We start from the raw sequence: 22717 nt of genomic DNA, 5'->3' as shown, positions 1-22717 counted from the left end.
GCAACGATCATATCCTGATTTTTCTACAGCTTTCCATGTTACTCACAAATGTGGAAATGATCACATCAAACCATTCCAATTAATCAAAACAAAAACATTTAATATAAATATTTAAGTAGCCCAAAAAACTGAGCTGCTCAAACCACTTCCTGAGTATTATGCTTCTAACTAGTCATGTGCGATGCCTGCAGAAATACGAAGCGGATTTGGTATAACTGGGACTAGGAAGATCCCTAATGGACACGAATTAGGAATCCTCACAAAAACACCAGAACAAGACGAGCACAGATCGTTTCAACATGTAAGCTGGTTAGAGCCACCCCAACTGCTACAGCTTCCATTGTTCATTGTCCTCCACAGAATGGATTCGTGAAGCAGTGGTGGGCACTGAGAGAATTTGCTAATATTTCTGCTGCGAAGTGCAGAGCCAGCTGGTGGGCGGTGGATGACCCAGGGGACCGCAAGTCCGACAAACTGAACATGCTTTACTTTCCCTTTTTTTAAAAAGCCTTCAAAGATCTACAGACATGCGGCAGTCATTAAAGTTCCCAAGACATCCAACACTTCTCTTTGGAATGCCTGTACATGCAGCACTGGGCAACATTTGCGTTCGAAAAACTCGAGCATCGCGTAAGACCGCTTATTTTGAGTTACCCTTCGGCTTCAGAGCACAATTTGGAAGAGCAATTAATGACTCTTGAACAGTCAATGACAACATTAGCAGTGCTTTTTCTATCTTTAGGCTGTGTACAATTGTGCTAATACTGTGTACAGTTTTCTGTCACCACATCGAAGAGAAGGTATGCCAGAGCTGGGAAGCGTAGAGCGGGAGAAGATAACTGGAATGATCAAGGGGCTGGAGCACCTCCCCTACAAGGAAAAGTTACATCTGGGACAGTACAGCTTTAAAAAAAGGCGAGCGAGGGGAGACATGGCAGAGGTGCACAGAAATGGATTCACAGTGGATTGTGTGACAAATTGCATGGAATTCGCTGCCACAAAAGGCGGCGATGCCCCCCAGCTTGGATTTGTCCAGCCCCCTTTGAAAGCCGCCCCGTCCATCGGCCTGCATGCTGCCCTCCCCGGGCGCGCTGCCTCTTCAGCCCAGCTGATGGCAGGCACGTGGCGTTCCATGGCGATCTTCTGCCGCAGAGCTGCCAGGACCCTTAGCTAAGTTTGGAGTGCAGATTTATTTATTTAATTAATTTATTTAGGAGACTTCTATGTCGCCCCATTCGCCAAAGCCTCGGGGCGGCTCACAACCATAAACAAACTTCAAAATAGAATAATATAAATTAACAATATAAATTAAGTCGCCCTGGCCAAAGAATAAAATGAATAAATAATATTAACAATTAAAATAACATTTGAATAAAAAGGTCTTGGCCTGGCGCAGAAAAATAAATAACGACGGCGCCAGGCGGACCTCTCTGGGAAGCGCATTCCATAGATTGGGCGCCACCGCAGAGAAAGCCCTCCTCCAAGTACCTATCCTCCTAATTTCCTTCACGGAGGGTTCCCGGAGAAGGGCCTCTCCCACTGATCTCAGGGGGTGAGCGGGCATATATGGACATAAGCACTCCTTCAGGTAGCCAGGACCCAAGCCATTTAGGGCTTTATAAGTGATCACCAACACCTTGAATTGGGCCCGGACTTCAATGGGAAGCCAGTGAAGCTGACAGAGGACTGGAGTCATGTGAACATAACGCCCAGTCCCCGTCAGCAGCCTGGCAGCTCTATTCTGAACCAACTGAAGTATCCAGACCATCTTCAAGGGTAGCCCCACGTAGAGCGCATTACAGAAGTCAAGACGTTACAGAAGTCAGCCGAAGCTGAAAGAAAGCGCTCCTCGCCACCGCCATCACCTGGGCTTCCAGTGAAAGCTCTGGGTCGAGGAGCACTCCCAAGCTGCGGACCTTGTCCCTAAGAGGGAGTGCAACCCCATTCAGGACTAGGTTCAATTCACCCTCCCCGAAGCCCGATCCGCCAACAGGACCTCCCTCTTGTCTGGATTGAGCTTCAGATCAAGAGGAATCTGGTAAGAACCACAACAGACTGGACCGAAAGTCCGTCCAGTCCAGCGCCCCGTCCTCAACTGCTCCCAGGCCTGCGTAGAACATGCTTGCGTGCCCCAGCCGCTGACAATCAGAGCCATATGAACGGAGCTCATATAAAGCTATCAGGGCTTCTGGCACTGCTAAGCCACTCCACGAATGTGTCTCATCCTCTCTTCAAGTCATACAAGTTGGAAGCCAGCACTAGAATTTGCAGAAAGGAATGTCCGAATTTAACTGCACGCTGGGTGAAGAGGCACTTTTTCGCTTGCCCCAAATGAGCCGGAAGATTCCAGGCCCTACCGTTACCAGGCCTGCAAGCGGGGGGATGGCGCCTCTTCATCCAGTTTTTCCATTTTATGCGCCTCTCCTCGTTTCTCCTTACTTGCCCTTTTTCTAGGCTAAGAAACCCCAAACACTGTAACCCCACTTGACCCCTTCAGTAATTTGGCTGCCCTTCTGCAGTGTGGCGCACTATGCAGCTTTGCATCCAAGCACTGTCCTCGGCATGGATGCGGTCACTTCTGCAGCAGTGGCGCACTGGGTACCTGTGCCAGTTTCAGTCACGGCCAGCTCAGGCCCGGCCTGTCCTGAGCTGAGGGGGCTCCTTCGAACCATCTCCAGCCACAGACCGTTTCCCTTGCAACTTTCCTCATTGCTCCAAAGTGCGAATCACCCAGAGCACACCTCTGAGCATGCACAGAGTGGCTTCTTGAAACCAATCTAGTGTTTACCTCCAGGAACTTTTCTTATGAACATGCCTGGGTCCCGTCCCTTGGGAGGGGCTCTTTGAAGGCGAGCACGCCCCTCTCTCTGGGTGCTGTTCGTTCAATTGGACCTCCCGTCTCTGCTGACACCTTGCCATGGGGGTCACCAGCAGTGGGGCGGGGTGGTGGGGTGGGCCTACACCTGGAAATTCCCCACCCTCCAAGACTCCTTGCGCTGGCTATTTTCCCAGGAACTGCTTGGATCAGCAAAGCACCTGCCCTTGAGGTCATCACCTCCACCTGCTGCATCTCAGAACGTTGACCTGGCCCATCCTCCCCAGCCTCACTGAAATATGTTTCACTTTTTGGCTCCAAATCGTCCGGAATGCAGTCTGCCGTCCTTCTTAATCCCAACTCAGTCCTATTTGAACATTTTTGTCTGTACTGTGCACTGTTTTAAACTTGCTTGCATTGAACCACATTTGCTATTAGACCCCCCCGCCCCCCAGTTTGGAGGTAACTTTCCGGAGACCTTCATCAGTTTGATACATTTGTGTTTTTAGCAATTTGGCCACATCATTATTCAACCTTAACACCAGATAATCAATGAACTGGACACCATGTCTACAACCCACTTTGCCCCGAGATATGAAATGTTTGGTAACTAAACTGAGTCACTTCTAGTGTGATTATGTTTGGGGAAGGTTATTGAAAAAGTGATTCACAATGCTTTTCGTACTTGATTCTGCGGGAAGTTGATTGCTGACCTTTGATCTAATCCAATAAGGTTCTTCTTCCATTCATACCAGTTAGCGTCAAACAAGACAGAGCATTAAATACATCTTGCAACCCCATGTCTAGAATTGTCTTTCAGCTGCAGGGTGGAGGGAGTTTGCCCTCCCCCACCCACGCCACATTATCTTCCTGCAAAGTAACCTAAAGCTGTTGTTTACCCCTGAAGCTCTTCCTGCAAATATGCAGCCCCACAAGGCAAAGAATAAATTTTGTAAAGTAGAAATCGGGGAAAGACCGTATGAGATTGGGAGTGGGGTTTAATTCCTGCAGCAACAGCAGAGAGCATCGGATATTTCAATCAAGAATATGCAGAAACATTAGCAAGGGGCAGGAACAAGCCACATCCATGCGCTCCTGCCACAGCTCCCACTTGGACACTCCTGCCTGAGAGTTGTGTCTACAAACATGTCAGAAAGCAAGTCCCACTGGATCAAATACTCCCACCGCTCATCTTGTTTCCTCCTCTGCCTCTCGTGCGTTCCTCGAAGGGGATAAAAATGGGGGAGGAGAACCTACGTTCTCAGGACTAGCGATCTCTTATAATCTAAGGAGGGTGATGGGGATGAATCTGTCTGAAGCATCCACACCCACTCGTCAACTCTGCACTGAAAAGACAGGCGTGCAAAGGGGTCGGGGTGGCGTCCCAGTTAATTGTAGCCCTGCCCATGTTGACCAATAAAACCACTGCGTTCAAACAAATGCAAAAACGTTACGATGGGTTTAGGCAAAAAGGACACAGAACAGGGGCTGAAAGCACACACTCTTCATAGTAACAGAAGGAGACCTAATTCGATGGGGCGTGGGGAGAACATACACCAGAACTGAAAATGAAATTTTCAGTAGTCCACTGGAAGGCAAGATTGCACTTATTCAGGGGGGAAAAATCGGAAAAGAAATCAAAAGGTCGTCACAACCATAAGGCACACAGTCTTCTGAGAAACACTTCTTGTATCTTCCACTGAGGATAAAAACTGTCACACTGAACTGACATGCTTGGTATAGGCATCTTGATGTGTAATGCTAAATACACTCTGGGACTTGCATCAATAGCTCATTTCCCTTGGGATATACATGTTACCTAGTTAGCCATTTTTGTCAAGCATCTACAAATAATCAAAGGGCACATACCTCTGGCTGTATAGCTTTAAATACTGGCATATCCATCAATGTAATCTGACTCTGTAACAAAAGTTAGAGAAAGAACAATGTTACATTTACAATACATGAATCTGCCCAAGGCAAAATGTTGTATAAACATTGGCAAATAACACCTGGGCAAACACTGTATATCACAATGTTCCAGAAAACTTGAAGCACACCTAAGTTCATTTGGTGGCTGTAAAGAAGGACACTCTTAAAGTCATTTGTGCCATAATAAGATCACTTTATAAACCTCTTTTTTTACACTGTCCATCTTCTGAAACCATTCATCAGTCTAGACCATGAAAGTCCACAAAGATCTATTGCCACACTCAAGGCAGAAAAGGAATTGCATGTCCTTTCCTAAAATAGAACACTCTTTCCAATATATAAAACACATTGCATCACCACAATTAAAAATATCAACTTATCAAAATTATCATAAAGAAACTGTAGGAGACTCCAGGAGCAAGAAAATGACGAGCGGCAACAGCCCTGCATGGTAACCCTAAAAATAATGAGAACTATTTGCAGCTACTGTAAAATGAGTTTAACATTAGCACCGAATAGTTGACTAAGAGCATGTAAGAAGGTATGAATGTGAGAAAAGGCATGTTGGATCAGACCAGCACGAAACTGGTGGCTCTGACCATTCCCAAAATTGGTGGCATCTCCAAAATTGGTGAACCCCACACCACCTATAGCAGCTCCAACAAACGGGCCCTCAGGGTCCATTTGAAAGCCTGAATGGATGACATTCCCATATTTCTCATACCCCAGTGGTGACAAGATCCCACAACGTGGGTCCCTTGTGTTCACTGCACTTACAGGCACCCCAGAAAATCTCTGGGACTGCTCCCCCATTTGGTGTGGCAGGTCATGCAGGTGAAGGTTGTCCATCAAATAACCTGACCCAAAACTGATTAGGCCTGCAAGCCGGGCACCCAGTACAATATTGGTACCAGATTCCAATTTGCTCTCCTGACCTACAGAGAAGTACTTCTATTCTGTAACATGTTATGTTTCCAAACCATCTTGAAAGGTAGCTCCTGACAGCCAGCTACAGCCAGGGTGTTCAGAACCGGCCTGATACTGAACCGTACCATTGCTCCACCTGCCTCATTCTCCACACGGAGCGGCAGAAGCTCCCTAGGATTCCAAGCAGGCATTTGTTCCTACCCTACCTGGAAGTGTCAAACCTGAGACTTCATGCATGCAAAGCAAGGGCCAACTGCAGAGCTAAGGTTGCTGCAGAGAGGTCAGCAGTGCACGGGTGACTGAGGCAAGGCCCATCAAAATAAGCGGAAGGAAACGCCTCGCCTTTATAGTAACTGCTTCATCAGAAGGGAAGGAGGAAAAGCGAGAAGAGGAAGGTGACACGGGCACCGCGCCGACACCTCACCAGTAACGGAGACGGACAGAGGCCGCTGCAGGCCCCTGGAGCTACGTAACATTAACAGCCCTGTGGGAAAGAAGATGGAGTGATGGAGAGAAGAGCTGGCAAAAGGCCTTCACAGCCTGTGCCAGTGGATCCGTCCCTTTGTTCCCCAGAAGAAAAGAGGGCAAGCAGAGCCATTCCACCAGCCCTGCTGAACGCCTAGCTAATCGTCTCCTCTTCCACTCCCATCTTTTTCCTTGTCTGTGATGTGTTAAGTCTGGGGGCAGGAACTGTCTTGCTACTGGTTGACTGCAAGCTGTTCTAGAAGCTTTTCTTGAGACCAAGAGCGGGATAAAAATAGCTTAAATAAATATATTTGCTACATCTCTAACCCACACCTTGGAAAGTAAAGCAAACATGGTGTTGGGGCTGTATCATGGGACAGCCTCCCTGAAGCAAGCAAGAGTTGTGCTGCAATTGTGCACAAAGACTTAAATGCCGGATGTGTGATCAAGAAAAGCTCCAGGCAAAGCTGTTGTGAGCCAATTTATTACTGAGATTTGAAAGAGAACCTGATTAGAATTACCTTAATATTAACGTGAAAACAAGTAATTTTACTTACGGCAAACTCCTCTGGAGTTACTTTTAATACATCGAATACAACTGCATCGTAACTTTTATGGGCATAATCTGAACTCCGTCCTTCCAGAGAGTCAGAACTGCTGCTGCCCTATGAAAAGAGAGGATAAAAGGGGTTAAATAGGAAATGGATGTCTGTCAGTGGATTAGTTAAAGGTTACATCCACAAATAAAAAAGCAAAGCTGAGCCTCATCTCAGTTTACTTTTCACTAATCCTGGCCTTATTTTTTATTGTTTATAAAGGCTCTTTGAACTAGTTTTTCTGGCGTGGACCTGAGTGCTGATATTGCAAAAGAACATTTGTATAACCTCTGATTTAAGGACTGGGATATACACCAGTATGGTTTAAGGAATGAGGCTTCAGTTCCTTAAAGCATCTGTTTTGAAGGGAGGTCCTCAACTCCCGACCAGTGAACAGAAGAGAAACAATTTCCACTCGTTCTTACTGGCAACTATTACATTTGTTTTCCCAGCATTAAGAAGAACACTAGTCAAGCTGCACGCCTTTGCTTCGTTAAATTAGGAAAACCGGCAAAGATAACCCTGTGACGACTATGAGGTTGCGTACCACTCTCACAGGTCCTTCTCTTCCAATTCAAATGCCCAAAAAGTAAAATTTAAGAGCAGGGGTTGCCAAGCGAAGTACCCAAAAAGTACCGATGGGCCTAGTGGTGTTGAGAGGCACCACACTTCAGCCCCGCGACCTAATTTAGTCCGTTCCCAGCCATACCTTGCCCAGTCTAGGATAGGAAGTTTTCTACAAGCACGCGACTTTTAGAACTACGCCTGCCTCAGCCGGTGGGGAAGCGGTGAAAGGCCAGGCCCCGGGTGGCAGCCGTTGGGAGGGGGGCTGCCAAGGGGGCGCAGATCCATCTCACAGCTATCTGCAAAGGTAATTCGAGGCAGGCAGCACGAGATGTCGGGCCACAGTCCTTTAGTGACTGGTCACCGCTTAGAAAGTGGCAGCTGCAATCCCACGCAGACGTCCAAAAGAGCTCGCCCTACTAAGCTAAGCTCTTATTGTCACGGCTCATTCTCTACGCCATTACTTAGAAACCATCTTTATGTGCTGAAATTCTCCTTTAGCGTTCGATCATTTACAATCAGCCACTGAAGTCACATAGGCAAGTAATTACCAAATCAGAAGTACCTCTCAGATTGGGGGGATCTGAGCCTAGAGGCTAAATCACGAAGGAACGCTGCAAAAGGAAGGGAACGTCTATTGAATCTTTGTGACCTCTCCATAGAGTGATTCTGTAAGATGGGGGGAAAGACAGGCAGGTGCATTCCTGCTGTTTGGACTCATGGTAGAAACCCTAAAAAAGCGGCCAGTTCTGTTTTTCAGCCAATGCAGAAGGTTGCAGACTTTAATTCTCAAGATCTCTATGAGCAGTACTAGATTACTAAATTGGATCAGTTTTGACCAGATTGGATCTGCACACTTCTGTTGCGGTTTAGTTACTTATTTATGCCCACTGTAGATCCCAGTAGTTCCACAAAAATAGTTCCACAAAAATCTGAAGTGAACAAGTCTGACGAAAGGGCAATTTTCATAACCTTGTATTATGGGTTTGAATGGACATGTTTAGTAGATCTCCCTAAGAACAATGGGTTGCAGAAATAAAGTTTGTCAGTGGAGCTTCAAGGGTTAAAATAGCACCACTGAGCTTTGGGGCTGAGTGGGGACTAGAACTCAGATCTTCCAGATCCTGTTCAACCACTATGAGTTTTTATTTAAAACTGGAGGATAGAAGGAACCTTTTCTCACTTAAGCACAGAACATTAAGAACATACATCTAAAGGCATTAATGGCTGGAAAATCAAGCAAGGGATCCATTTTGAAGCTCTCAGTTTAATTAAAATCATGGCTGTATTTAACAAATGATAGGAATATTTTCATACCCTCCTATAACAGGGACATTTGATCATGCTGAACTTAAAGACTGGTTGGTGGAAAGAGGTTTAGGCTATAATCCTTTGCACACCTATCTATGAGTAAGTGGCCTTATACACTGTGGGACTTACTCCCAAGTAAAAATGCACAGGGCTGCTCTGTTAGTCTGCAAAAGTGTGACAACCAAATTATTTCCATCTGCAAGACATTAAATGTTAGCTGCTATAACTCAAGTATTTGAAAACCAAAGTAGAATTTCCTAAAGTAATTTCTGGCATGCAAAATTGGATACCACGGGGATCCTGGGCCCCAGCATAGTGTTTTCTTTAAGAACAGAACAAGCAGAGAATATCTTATATCTAGAGCAAATCTTGACAAAACTGCCCAAATGACATCTCTCCAAATATTTAAGAAGCCAGAAAAACAAACAAGAATGCCTGGTGATAGATATATTTTACTTGTTCTATCATTATCTATTAAATTTGTACCTAATCCAATTTTGCAAATTCAGCAGAGCAGCGAGTGGCCCTCGGAAATGTGCACAAAAAGAATGAGCAGCCAAGGAAGAAAAACACTTGCTGTTCTTCTTGAACCAAGTGCAATTTTCCTGGGAGTGCCCTAAACCCTTTTTGGACAATGTGACTATCTAGTGAGATAGAGGAGCACATTTTCCATCCTGCCTACAAATCCGTAATGAGAAAAGCCTTTCTGATGGTTCAGGAGAGCCTCGGAACTTCAAAGGAGGTTAACGACTGAGGCAGGGGAAGCGTATTCTCTTGAAAAATGTTGTTGCTGTTAGGCATTTCATTTCTATGTTGCCCCACAGCTGAAGCTCTCTGGGTGGTTTAGACCAAGCCATAAAAGCAAGACAATAAAACACAGTAAAAATACCATAAAACCAAAGCGGCCTTACAACATTTAAACAGCTTGAATATACAGTAAAAACGACTCTGGAAAATGAAAATCGTCTGGGATGGTGAATTGCCTCAAGCCGCTGGATGGCTAAGTGAATCTGCAGCACCCTTCGCGTAAAGGGGCGCTTAATGAGTACAGAAAGGATGCCAAGGCTGGTCCCAGGCGGGCCGCAATGGGGTAGTTGCTCCACAGAGGGCAGGCCATTGGGGAGAAAGTCCTCTCTCTTGTTGCCATCCTCCGAGCTTTCCTTGGAATTGGCACTCAGAGAAAGACCCCGGAGGCAGAGTGTGGCAGTATCTGTGAATGGGAGAGGCATTCTGACAGGCATGGTGGTCCCAAGCTGAGCAGGCGAAAACCAGCTGCTTGAATCGTATAGGCAGCTGATGCAAGGGCGGGGGGCAGAGGCATGCCAAACGGGTCTTGCATGTTTAGACCTACAGGTCCCCATTATTAGTCTGGCTGCTGTGCTCTACACAAGCCGCAGCTTCGGAACAGTCTTCAGGGGCAGCCCCACACTAATTGAGACTAGAGAGGCTAGACGGCTGGAGCCAGGCTATCCCTGTTCAGATGGGGTGGAGCAGGGCCACCCGCCAAAGCTGGCAGGAGGCACCCTAAGCCACAAAGCTGCTCCTCTGGGGGAATACAACACCCTTCCTCTAGTCAGAGGAACCCCCACCAACAAATATCAACAACATCACATCCTCCCCCACCACCCCCGGCCATCTCTCTCCAGGCATAAGTCACCATACAAGGTGCCCAAGGTTGTTTCCATGCCAAAACCAGGCCAGAACCCTCACTGAAATGTAACTGGATGATCGGCATCATCCCAGAGTGCAGGGCACTGTGTGGTCACCACCTTCTCATGGACCTTGCCCAGGAAAGGAAAGTTTGACCCCGGCCGAAAGCTATTAAGCTCTTCTCGGTCAAGGGTGGTCTAAGCACTGCCTCTTCTCGAGGGAGGATCACTCCTTCTCGCAAGGAAAGGCAGAAGAAAAAGAAGGCTGAATATAAGACAGATCAATTCCATAAAGGAAGCGACAGCCTTGAGCAGGGCTGTCAGGGAAGAGACCCTCTGGAGGGGGTCCATTCATGGGGTCACCGTAAGTTGGAGATGAGTTGACAGCACCTGACAAAAATATTTAACCAAATATTGGAAGGAACTGCAGACAAGCAGGACTATAATTTTCACAGAGAAAATGCTTGTTTTAAGTATTATACTAGCCCTTAAATAAACAGACGAACTGTGGCCACTAGGCTTAAAGAAATGGGAATATGTGCGGCGATCTTTGTTACAGAATTTGAAAGGGGGGTACCTCTGGAGTGGCGGAGGTCACTGTCACGTTGGCCATGAGGCCATTCCTTTTATACATACTCTCCTCAGGATGCAGGAAACTTCAGCTCAGCCATCGCTTGTGACACAATATGGCGAATGGAGAACTGCTGCAAGGCAAATAGATTGTATGAGAAACTGGTTTAAAAGGGAAAACCCGCAGGGAGGATTAAAATAGCTGAGGAGAGATGAGCGACAGTGTCGGCCTGCCAGGGTGCCAGGCGCACACGTACAGTCAACGCACGTTGGAAATATGGCGATGCTGACCTATAAAGCTACACGCAGCTTGAGTCCTACATCATTCAGAGGCCAGCTGCTTCCAAATTCCATTACATTCTTCATGACCGGCTGGCGGAATTCTTCTGCCTTCATCTGTTCACGTATGAATTACAAGGACGTGGAGGGAGGCCCTGCTCTAGACCCCTTCCCCCCGCCTGTTTAGAGCGTCCAAAATTTTTCTGCACTGTACGACTTTCTCGCAAGTACATAGGGTGCTATTTTAACAAACTCTTTATTTACAATACTGATTCATTTTAGAACATATGCCACGAAAAGTTAGGATAGAAATACTAAAGGTAACTCCATACATTAGGATGGGGGCGGGGGGGGGGGGGGAACCAGCAATGAACTTAATCTGCTAGTTCAGTCGATCTCCTTGGAAGCGTTCCTCCCAAACTGAGTGGGATCCCCTCACATTGTTGGGGAGGGGGCCAAGCATTCACCCAATCGCTGACACATTTCCCTAATCTCCTGCAATCGGGCACAGCCCTGATTTAGACTGGGACTGTAGTGCCTTGGGAAAGGACACTTTACGCTTCACCCACCCTGTTTTTGTCCTGAATTTCCTCCTGTCAAGAGTGGTGGGGTTAAATGGAATTAATGCAGGCTCCTCTTCTGGGGGGGGGGATTTTGGCATGAGCAGGAAAATTTAAACCTTTCAAAGCACTGTGGTCCTGCTCTGCACCAGCACTGTGACAAGTGAAAGGGAAACCAGGGGAAGCAGTCGTGCCCATCTGCACAGCCAGTTCTGGAAGGGCGGTCCATCCAGGTCAGGTAAACAACCAGACTCCCAGACCTGAAAACTATATACCTACTATATACCCACATAATCTCCATGTTACCAGGATTCTGTTAGATCTTAAAGGGCCACTGGGCCAAGCTGGCAGAAAATATATCCAATAAATAATAAAGTTTTCAGTTTCATCCAGCCCATGACTGCAAGCAGACACCAGTTCAAAACGTGCATAGCCTCTCCTAATGAAGACATTACAAATAAATACAACTGCGTGTTATCAGCAAACTCAGATGGCACTTTGTTCCAGATCTGCCAATAAATATTAAACATCACTGGAGAGAAGATAGCACCCTGAGGTCCCCCGTCACAGCCACCCAGTTTTATTTTCTGGAACTAGCTTCACAAGGAAGAGATGACTCTCCACAACATTGTGCCCCAAACTCATAAAGATGGTCCAGCAGGGCAACAAAACAAACGAACAAACACACAGATCTCAGAAAACCTGGCTGAGTTGCACTCCCCTATCCCTTGCCTGGAAATGGCCCTCCTACAGTTTGACTGAGGCCAATTTTATCTTGAGACCAGGTCTTAACCCAAACAGGAATAATCAAGTCATTCGTTTCATCCAAGAGCTGATGCTTTTTTTAGATTTGATCTCTCTCAAAACTATATACTCTGTCTCAATGACCAACGGCTAGTTGATGTAGCATTAGCATCAGTAATACAACCTACCAAGGATGAGCAACAGCACTAGAAAAAGTGGTAGACATTAATTCACATCAAGTAGATATACTGTTTTTCTTGTGCACTGGTTTGATTCGCTAGAAAGCTACCCCAGCCTTTGACATTCCTTAAGGTGTACCCTAATGACACTGAATCCCACTGCTTTTTGGCACTGCAGGCAAGATGTCCATCACAATATCCATTTTGCAACAACCGTTTCAGTCCTTTGAGATGCCAGAAATTAATCTTCCACTTGCCACAGCTGGGGAGCCAACTGCATCTGCTCATAAATCCATTTAGAGTCTAGCCACTGACAAAGGCAACTAATTTATGAATAGCAACTTATGGCTACAGTTCCAAATGCCTGTAAGTAAAAAAAAAAAGAGAGAGGAACAAAGTATCATTTTTAATGACTCGAAATGACTTGGCTCCATTCAACACCACATCTTTGTTTACAGAAAACAGGCTTCTTTTTCAACAGATACTTCTTATTACATTACAAGCAACTACATGGCAGAACCTGTCATGAAACAGGCTAATTGAGGATTCGAGCCATCTAGCTTCCCTGGAGAAACATGCAATCCAGTTTCCACTCCGCTCGCCATTTCTGTCATCAACTAACACGTGCTAAGAAAAAGCCAGGATGCTTGCCCCTCGTGCGACTCACACACGCACTGCAGCCACAGGGACCCCAGTTCGAAGCTGAGGGATTTTCAGCGGGAACACTGATCCACTGTCTGCGTCCGCACCTCCCTGGCAGGTTGCCACTTAGGACCCCACTGTACTCCTGGAACCAAGAGAAACACTCGGGATAAACCTCAAGAGTTGCACTGCACAAGCCTGAGACTGACACTCGAGCGGGGGAAGGCTGGGCGATTGTGCAGGCTGATGCCTGAGGAACCACACTTCCGGTAAGCGGGCTCTCTGTCGGGCAGGCCTGCGAGATGCAGGGCAGGCCTTCACCGCTGGGCCACCGGGACTGAGAGGACTGGGGCGTCTAAGCAGAATGCAGAAAAACCAGAGGGGAAAAACTGCACTTCTGGGATCCAGCGGAGCAGCCCAAGGAAGCCTCTGAGAGAGCCTTCCAGAGCTCCAGCTGTGCTGCATGATGGGCGAGGCCCCAGTCCGTGCGAGAACGGACAGGTCTGTCCCGGTCCTGTAGGCACCTGCAGGCTGCTCTTCACAAACAGGTCAGCGGTGGGGGGGGGGGGGCGGTGTTACAGCTTCAGGTCCCGGCCACATTGCCTTCGCAACCTTTGTGCATCGCTCGTATGGAAAGCAGCAAGCTGACTTTGGAGAAGCAGGGGGCGTCCTGTTCAGATTTGGCTTGCACAGCCAGTCGGTAGTGGCAAATCCATATCGAAGGCTTGAAGCAGGTTGCCAAGGTCACGGGGACTTTCCTCTGCCAGACTGCTTGTGCTTGGCCTGCTTTGGAGAAGATGGGCACTGGCCTGCCCGATGCCCTTTTTCAAGCCAAAGGGGGCAGAGAGACTGGCCATTGTGAGAGGCAGTGTACTTTCCCCGTGGATTTGCTTGTGGAAGGAGCCCATGCGACCTCATGCCCTGTGCCACACGGTGCTTGAAAGGAGTACAGAAAATAAAGAAACTAAAAATAAAGGTGAGGCAGTGATGAGAGCAACCCCGCCAAACAAAAACAAAACATCAAGAGTTTGCAGAATTGTTGCTTGCTGAACAAAGAGAAGCTCCCTGGCAAAGTTACCACCCCAAGTTGCGGGAGCGCTGAGGGAAGGGATGTGTGAAATCCACGCTGGTACCGAGGCCACATGAGCGATGCACAGAGACAGCAAAGAAGTGTTCCTTTTCACAAGAGGTCAACAATAGAACTTGCTTATATATTTATTAGCAAGTTCTCATGCATGCTATGGGAATCACAGTTTTCATTCATTTGCAATGCTAACACTTGGTCTAAGCATTTTAGTTCCCACACCCGTATTATCGTCTGCATACTTTTGGGTAAAGACAGGCAAAAGGGGCAATCCTTATTTAGATGGAGATGTTTTATTTTTGTTACCAAAAAGCTCAGCCTCGCTGCCACTTTTAAGCATCACATGACATTTTGACCCTAGAATTCCGTTTTGCGTGAGAAGGAACGCCAAACAGAGGCCTGGGCATCAGGGCAAAGAAAAGAGCGCATCTGGTGGACACTGGTTGTCCTTTCACAGGAGGTAAAGGGGGACTGGCTGGCAGGCCTGGGACCTGCGGAATCCACCGATACCATACTGTCTGCCAGATTCCTGCTGCTGTCAAGTATTCCAAGTACCTCCTTTATTTGACTAGCTAGAAACCTGGCAAGGGAAAATACTGTGTGGAAAGTACTGAGAACTCTGCTGGGAAACAGATTAACTACCATCCAAATTAGGAACCTCCATTCAGAATACGCACACAATCCCCTCTTGTCCTCTGTGTTTTTACACTACCTACCATGGCAGGAAAACCAAACCGCACCATTATCCTCTACACCGCTTCTTCCACATTTGATCCTTGGAAGAAGGGAATGACAAAACCCTGTCCCATAAAAGCAAGGCTTCAAATAGGAATGCTTTCCATGCCCGGGAGTTCAACTATCTGCTTCCAGGTCCGTTTGTCCCTTCCATTCCAAGAGTTTAGCTCTTGGAGTCACAACAAGGAAGCACAACATCCACCATACTCACACTGTTGCTTCCATGTTGCTTTGGAGGACAGAAGAAGAACGCAAGCACAGTTGCCAGGGCCCCTTGAGGCGGTTTCTACTTTTTAACAGCCCTTCTGCCTGACCACTCTGCCCTCTGGGTGCCTGTTGCTCTTCCCCCGCGTGGGCACCTCAGTACTCCTGAAATGCCCCATGCTGCTTGGCTAAAGATCGTAATGTGCTGCTCAGGTCTAGGCAGTATTAGATATATGTAGCTGAGGACACAGGGTAACTTTCTCATTCTTAAGATGTGATTTTGTAAATATTTGTTACAGGACACAAACAGCACCTGGAGAACAGAAGGGAAGGCACTCTGTTCCACCAGAGGCCACTGGGAGGTTCCCTCTTCCCCGGAATACAGAATGCCAAGGCAGGGACCAACCTGGAGTGCCCATCAGCCAGAGAAGGTGCAGGGAGTTCTGTGGAAAGAAGGGAAAATACTCTGGTCGCATCCATCAGCAAAATGCGCACCAATTGCTCTTGAAGCAAGAGCATCAGCATGGAAATATCGGCCTGGCCTGAAACAAATTTAAATATCTTCTTATAGACCACATCTTGTTCTGGCATTGAAACATGGATCTCCCTTTCCCTTCCGCTCTCCTCCCTTGTCTTCTTAGCCTGCAGGGTCCGGTCTCCCCTTCTGACTGATGTGAATGGCTCTGAAAACTAGTTCAGTAAACCATCTGAAACATGGGATAAAAAGTTCAATAAATGATGTTGCTAATAAGAAAAAAATGGGGATTTAGGAAAAAATAAATGGGGTTTGGAGATGCATCTCCTTTTTCATATCACTTCTTCAATCTTTTCCTAGCTAAACCCACGTGCATTAGCACAAACATGACCGCAGATTGTCTGGACTCATCCCAGGACCAAGTCTTACTTCGACACCAATATTCTGGAGTAGATCGATTATGATTAATTATGTCACCATTAACATGTTCAGCGATTTGCATCAGAAAATGCAAGAGACCTGCCCTGGGAAGACTAGTATCTAACATTCTTTCCTGTTTCATTGTTACTTGCAAAGATTGTGACGAAGAGCTGCATATAATTTTTTACATAAATAAAACTCAGTATGGAAGAGAAAACAGAGCCGGTGAAAGGAAGTGGATGCCGGGGCAAAGGGGGGAAACGTCCCTTTGTCCCAGTTACACAATTTAGGTTACTGTAAAGTGTGAAGCTAGAGAACTGTGCCAAAGACTTCGTGGAAAATTGGGGGTGTTAAAGGAGAAAGGTGACGTCATGCAGGTGTTCTGAGCAGCAGTTCCGAAGCATGAGATGGGGCACTTGAGGGAGCCAGATGCCTCTGGATGGCTAAGAGATAAGGTTGGAGGCGTGAAGGACACACAGAGAAAGGCATGATTCAGATGCAAGCACTGAAGAGATGCAGGCAAACATGGAGGGCTTTGATATTAACTTGCTATCTACTGTATATGAAATGAGCCAGTGAAGTGGAGGAACTTAAAAATATGGCTTTTGTATTAGTTCCACTAAGTATTCCCTTGTCTCCCCTTTGTCCGCCTCCTGACTGAATTTTTGGTGTGTGAGGGTTCAGATTATGCTCTCATGAAAGTACAAGAAAATTCCATATGCGACCTTGTGTCAAGTCCAGCTTAAGTTCTGGCTTTCCGTGATAAAAGTTAGCTAATGAAATGATACAGGGAAGCTGCACTGAAGCCATAATGAGTATACCAGCTGCAAGCAAACCGACGTCTTTTTCCTTAATACGCAGCAGATTGTTTGAGAGAAAGAGTTCAACTCCAGAACCCTCACCAAATAGCCACAGGAAGTTCCTTTCCAAAACTACCGACACTTAAAGGTCTGTGCCCCAAAGGCTTACAATGTGGCCTTTTCAATGTTGCTTTCCACACGTCATGCCATTAGCTGGATCTTCCTGGAGTGAAGTCCCTTTCAGAGTGTGATTCTCTGGCTCAAGAAATCAGCTGGCAGACGCAAATCAACAACGGGCACCGACATCATTACCTCTCCCTTAGAATCTTTAACAGCATGTCAGTGAACACCAAATTGCAGCCTGAATAGTCTGTGCAGTCAGAGACTTTCCAAGAAACAAAATATTCTACAGTTAAATTCCGTGTCTATTTATATCATCTAGGACATAATTAATAGGTCTGTTTCTGTTCAAAGATTCCAGACAGGTAGGCTTGTTAAACAGTAAATCCCAGTTGTGTAAGAGAACTAAGTCTCAGGCTTGTGTTTAGGGAATTAGCATGGAGAAGCAGACAGACCAACCCTGAGGAAGACACCACATGGTTTTGGGGAGGATTCTGAAATGGCCCAATACAACCTCTGTAAACGAGGAGAATAGTATTAAAATGGTAAATGCAGTTAAATATAAGAACTACAAAAAGATGTGCATTGGGGGAGAAGAATGTGTGTGTGTGACTGGTTTAGTAATGCACAACCAGGGAAGGATCACCCTGTGCTTACACTGATTTAGAGTGCAGATGCTGAAAAGGACAAATTCTATGTTTGGGATCATGGGGAATGAAACTGAAAATAATACTCCCCATATCGTAATATTTTTATATATTTCTCGAGCGCAACCACACTTGAAATGCTGTGCACAGTTCTGAATGCTGCACCCCAACAGAACTGGAAGTGGTGTAGATAAGGGTGCAGAGCTAACCTGTGGGGTGTTTTGATCTTACAAAAATGAGGAACAAGCAGGGCGCATGCTGTGAGTGTATGAAACAAGTCTGAAGTGGGCGCACACATTGGGTAGGGATTTTTCTTCCTCCTTAATTCCTGAAGCAAAAGGACTATCAAAAGCACTGTGAAGCGTCTGTGGTGATGCAAGATGGAAATACGTATTTGGAATACAGCCCCTCGCATCAGGCTCACTCAGTGTGATGCAGACTTCGGGTTTATCTACAGCGCTCTCTTGCTAAGACTCCTCCTCCTCCCACAAATGGCAGCTCTGGAAGCATTTTTAGCTGCTGAGAGGCATAAAATACTTCTAATAAATACATAAATAAATATCCTGGTGGTAGTATTTAACTGCATGAGTTAGGACTGCCACGGACAGAAGCAGCAGACTAAGGCAACTACACTCTGGAAATTCAGTTCATTAAAGCTGTGCATAAAAAGCAGTGAATGTTTAAAAACGAATCAAACAAATGATTCAACCTTACATTTAAATCTGAGAACTTTTCTAAGTATAACCCTGATGAACAAACGTTTCTGCAGGCCCTTTTCTGGTTTTAAAGGCTTAACCTTTCCACAAGCTCCGAAAAGCTTGCCCCTAAAACCATGCCTTGTTCAACACCGCCACCTAGTGGCTACCACAAAGCTAGCTAATTTCATCTAGAACCAAGGCCGTTCAGCATCCACTCAGCAAGTCACAAATGATGGCCTAAGCCCATCTCCATCTTCAGTGCTCTCAGGTTGGATTTTAGACATTCTCCAAAGGCTTCGCTGTGATTGTCTGCAAGGCAAACTGCTTAAATAAATGTTCGTAACTCAATTGCCTACTGAGTGTGCTCCACAGGAGGAATGACGTATGTCGTTAGAGCTCAACTTCCAGCATCCTCAAGCCACACAGCCAGCATGGAGAAGCTAAATGACTATGCATTCCTGATTGCTTTTCTCCTAACGAAGAGGAGGGCTGTGTAGGAAGAGAGCTCTTTCTCCACGGCGAGATCGCTTTGTTTTCTTTTGGCTGAGAAAAGGGCAGCCCCCTTTCTCTGTGTAGAGAGAAGTTTGAGCTTGAATGGGGTGGACTGCAAGCGAGGGGACTGTGGGTTGAACATGTGCAAAGTGTCAGTCCGTAAAGTGGACGAGGGTGTGTGCAAGACTGGAAGCAGCCCCACTTGGTACCGATTGTCACCTTGCCCGCGCCTAGTCCGCAGGCCCCGACACACTTCCGGGGTGCCAATATTAACTTAGTAGTCCTTGGGGAGAATGGCACAGTTTTACGTCGCATCAGTCCCTGTCAACTTAAGAGGGGCTACTCTGGATCAGATCGAGGGCCTGGCAGGTTTACTACCTGTTCACCCAGTGGCAGACCAGCTACCCACATGATTCCACAAGCAGGGTCGGCATTCTTCCACCCAGGTTCTCCAAATGACTGGTATGCATAGCGTACTGCCTCTGATCTGGAGCCGTGGGTATGCAAACAGACTTCTGTATTTGTTGCTTTGGAAATGCCTGTCAGATGGAGATATTCTAGACCAGGGGTCTCAAACTCAACTGACCTGGGGGCTGCTGGAAGTAGAGTCTGGGTGAGGCTGGGCCGCATCAAGTATTCCACCACCGCGGTGGTGGTGGGCCGCTCATCCGGAGGCCGGCCCGGGTGCCGCCGGCACTTTGAAGGCCACAGGGCCCCTCCCCCATGCCCCACCCCGTCCCGGCAATTGGCCCACGGGCCACGAGTTTGAGACCCCTGTTCTAGACGCTTTTGGAGTCCCGTTGCAGTTTGCCTTCTGGACAAAAAACTTCCCCCTGGCCTGCTGCATATACATGCAGCACCTGGGATTCAGAAGCTTCTAGAATGTCTCCATCTGAAGGGTACTTCACATGTAATAAGCATAGAAGCCTTTTTAAGAGTGACTAGAAACATAGAAACAGAGCGAGTCAGAAGGGGCCTCCCGGGCCATATAGTCTGACCTCCGGCACCAGCCGGCTCTGCTCACAGCATGCCCACCATGTGCATGTCAAATAGAACTAATAGAACATAAAACCATATACTTTCCCATTAAGATTTAATGTGTCAATATATTATACATTATTCAGATTCTTTACCTTGCAATCTGATTTCAAATCTTGACAATTTTAGTTCAGTAAGATATTCTAAACCCCTCTGAAAGATGTGGCCACACTTCCAGTCAATGGGTTTTCAATTCGGTGCAAGAAATAGAAGCAGCTTTACTTACCCATAATGTATTTTCCTTTCCAGTTTTAAGAATAGACAGTCAAATATAAGTTGGGCATTGCAGCTCATCTCTCAGAATAGATCTCTCTGAAAAGAAACAAAGAAAAAACAAATAAATATGGAATGCACACCTGCAGAGCTTGATTTCGTGCATTACGGACTTCCACGAAATATGAATCCAGCATTCATCTTAAACAGCAAGCACTTACGCACACATTCAGGATACAAAGCTTCGGACTGGCAGTTGGGATATATTAGAACCAGAACTTTATTAAGAAAAAGCACTACAGAAAATTAACAGAGTTAACAGAAAGGGATATCACATAGCTTGCCTAAGTGCCCTCAAGCAAAAATTTCAGCAGCCAAGTTCCTGGCTATAGAAGTACCCAGATGCCTTTTACTTTTGGTCGAGCCTTTTAAATTGTCTTTTCATGTTTTTTTTTTAATTTTTAATTCTCACCATTTTATCTATTGTATTTTTATTGCTTTTGTATTTTGCTGGACACCGCACAGTGAGCTTCGGCCAGGATCAGTACAGAAGTGAATAAATAATAATAATTACAATAATTTCTGGAGGTATTAGAACAGATTCATGTTTGAAAGGATTTTCCTAAACATTCCAAATCTTTGATAGTTTGGACAGCAGTACAACCACTGAAACCTTTTGGAGCACAGCATTTAATTTCAGGTAACATTGCAAAGGTCAACAAAATCCTTTTATCTATTTTAAATTGTAAGGTCCTATAAAACTCCATGGATTTGTATCAAATGTATTAATTTGTATCAAACCCAATTTAAGTTCCATTCATTGCAATGGGACTACTCCAAAGAGGGCCAACATTGTATACACTCCTATAAGATACTGTGTGTGTAAACAAATGAACAAAAAGGAACTCCATAAAAATCTTATCATTTGTTTGGTTTTCAATTCCTTCAAACAAACTTACACAAAGTTTGGAACCATTACTGTTATTTTGATAAAATGCCACACTAGAATAGGGTGACGCTGAGGAGGCAAATAATTCTACAGCCACCAGCCAGAACGAATTGTCTTTGGACCCGACGCTGAGTATTCAGGCAGTACTAATACATCTTGTACAAAGCAGGACTGTAGTCTTTACCCCTTTCCCCAGTAATCAAAAATGACAAAGGTGAAAGTATATTAAGAATGTGAATTAAAATATGCATTATATATAGAGTACTCTTTAATCTTACTGAACATGCAGTGTTCATCGCTGAACTTTTATAACCCACAGCAGTGACAAATGAGTTTGTTCTAGCAGAAACTAGATTCTGAACTATGCCCATGAGAAACGTAGGAACAGAGCGAGTCAGAAGGGGTCTCCCGGGCCATCTAGTCTGACCCCCGGCTCCAGTCGGCTCCTATGAAATTTATGTGCAAGTGCCATCGTGCATTTTGCTTGTACAACCAGTCGTGCCTAACTTGTGCAACAGAAACATTTCTGCTAATGCTATCTAGGTTTGCAGAAAGACACTGCTGGGTGCTCCCCAAGATTTCCTTCTCCTTGCAAGGCACCTGCAGAGTTGCTCCAGCTTAAATGTGCAACTTTGACCATTATTTAACCAGATGAGCCTAATCTCACTCCCTGGAGATTACTGCTTTAACATTCCTCCTTGCGACTTGTCTGAACTTGCAGAAAAAACTTCACCATCTAGTCTGTGTTTTTCTTTTACTTTTGCACCAGCACACCCACCCAGACCAACCTGCCTATGACAACATGAATCTCAATCTCAACAGCTTGCAGGTTTTTTCTCATCTTTTCGTTGGCCTAATAAAGGTATTTTAACAATACGGAACTTCAAATTGTGCTTATGCTCAAACCACCTTGACTATTTTTGGTACTCTCTTTCTTTTGGTTCGTACCTCAGTGGCCAAATTTAACGGTCCTCTACAACTCTGCTAGAGAATCGTTTCACGCTTCTTTTATGCTTTACGGGACCGTTATGCTGCGTGGAAGTCCAAACTTTGCTCCTGTAAAAACTCGTCTGGCCATCTTCCTGCAGTGTAGCATCTTCTGCCTTAAATTGCTCCTGCAATGCATGGATAGCAACTTTTCTCCTCCTCTACCCCTTCTCCTCCTGCACTGTGTTGAACAGGCACTGCCTAAGCTGACTCTTTGGTTTTGCCTCTTCAAGTGCCTCGTCCTTTGCCCTCCCAGCCACCAGCCGCCACAGATTAGGTCTAGTCTCCTTGCTAATATATGTTATTACAGTATCTTGTTTGTTGCGTCTTTTTACAAGTGGGATCTGCAGCAAGAAGTTGCTGTGTATCCTTGCATTTCTAAACAGGACCGCTCCTGTGCTGGGTTGCTATCACCCCTTCATGCTTCCTTCTCCCGTTTCCTTACTGATGCTCAGCTAGCTTCCTTGCTTCCTCTTTCTTTTGAACATTTTTATCCTGTCCTGTACAACCAATGGTCTCAGGACGGCTTACAGTAAAATATAAATAAGCAATAGATATAAACAATCTACAACTAAATAACAAGATAAAATGCAACTGAGGATATTATTAATAAGACCAAATT

At 45.9% G+C, this 22717-nt stretch overlaps 1 protein-coding gene across 6 annotated transcripts in view; it reads right to left on the bottom strand.

Annotated features, from left to right (window-relative positions):
- The window catches only part of RALGPS1 (Ral GEF with PH domain and SH3 binding motif 1), a 168654-nt gene extending 148393 nt beyond the window's left edge, over positions 1–20261 (bottom strand). For 4 of the 6 annotated variants that reach the window (XR_006415633.1, XM_044439834.1, XM_044439837.1 and 1 more), the window contains exons 1-4: positions 20173–20254; positions 10837–10963; positions 6697–6804; positions 4685–4735 (exon numbers count right to left, since the gene is read on the bottom strand). Coding sequence is in view for 5 of the 6 variants with exons in the window: in XM_044439834.1 (XP_044295769.1) it covers positions 4685–4735; positions 6697–6804; positions 10837–10893 (216 nt within the window). In the remaining variant the exon portion in view is untranslated. Of the gene's footprint in view, positions 1–4684; positions 4736–6696; positions 6805–10836; positions 10964–15569; positions 15700–20172 lie in introns of all 6 variants that reach the window. The other 2 variants (XM_044439835.1, XM_044439836.1) reach the window with 2 other exon arrangements.
- Between the last annotated feature and the right edge of the window lie 2456 nt (positions 20262–22717).

This window comes from Varanus komodoensis, unplaced genomic scaffold (assembly GCF_004798865.1).
Source record: "Varanus komodoensis strain SLA01 unplaced genomic scaffold, ASM479886v1 scaffold36, whole genome shotgun sequence".
In the NCBI taxonomy this organism is placed as follows: domain Eukaryota; kingdom Metazoa; phylum Chordata; class Lepidosauria; order Squamata; family Varanidae; genus Varanus; species Varanus komodoensis.
Note: the sequence above shows the minus strand (reverse complement) of the source record. Positions and strands in the feature narration are given on the sequence as shown.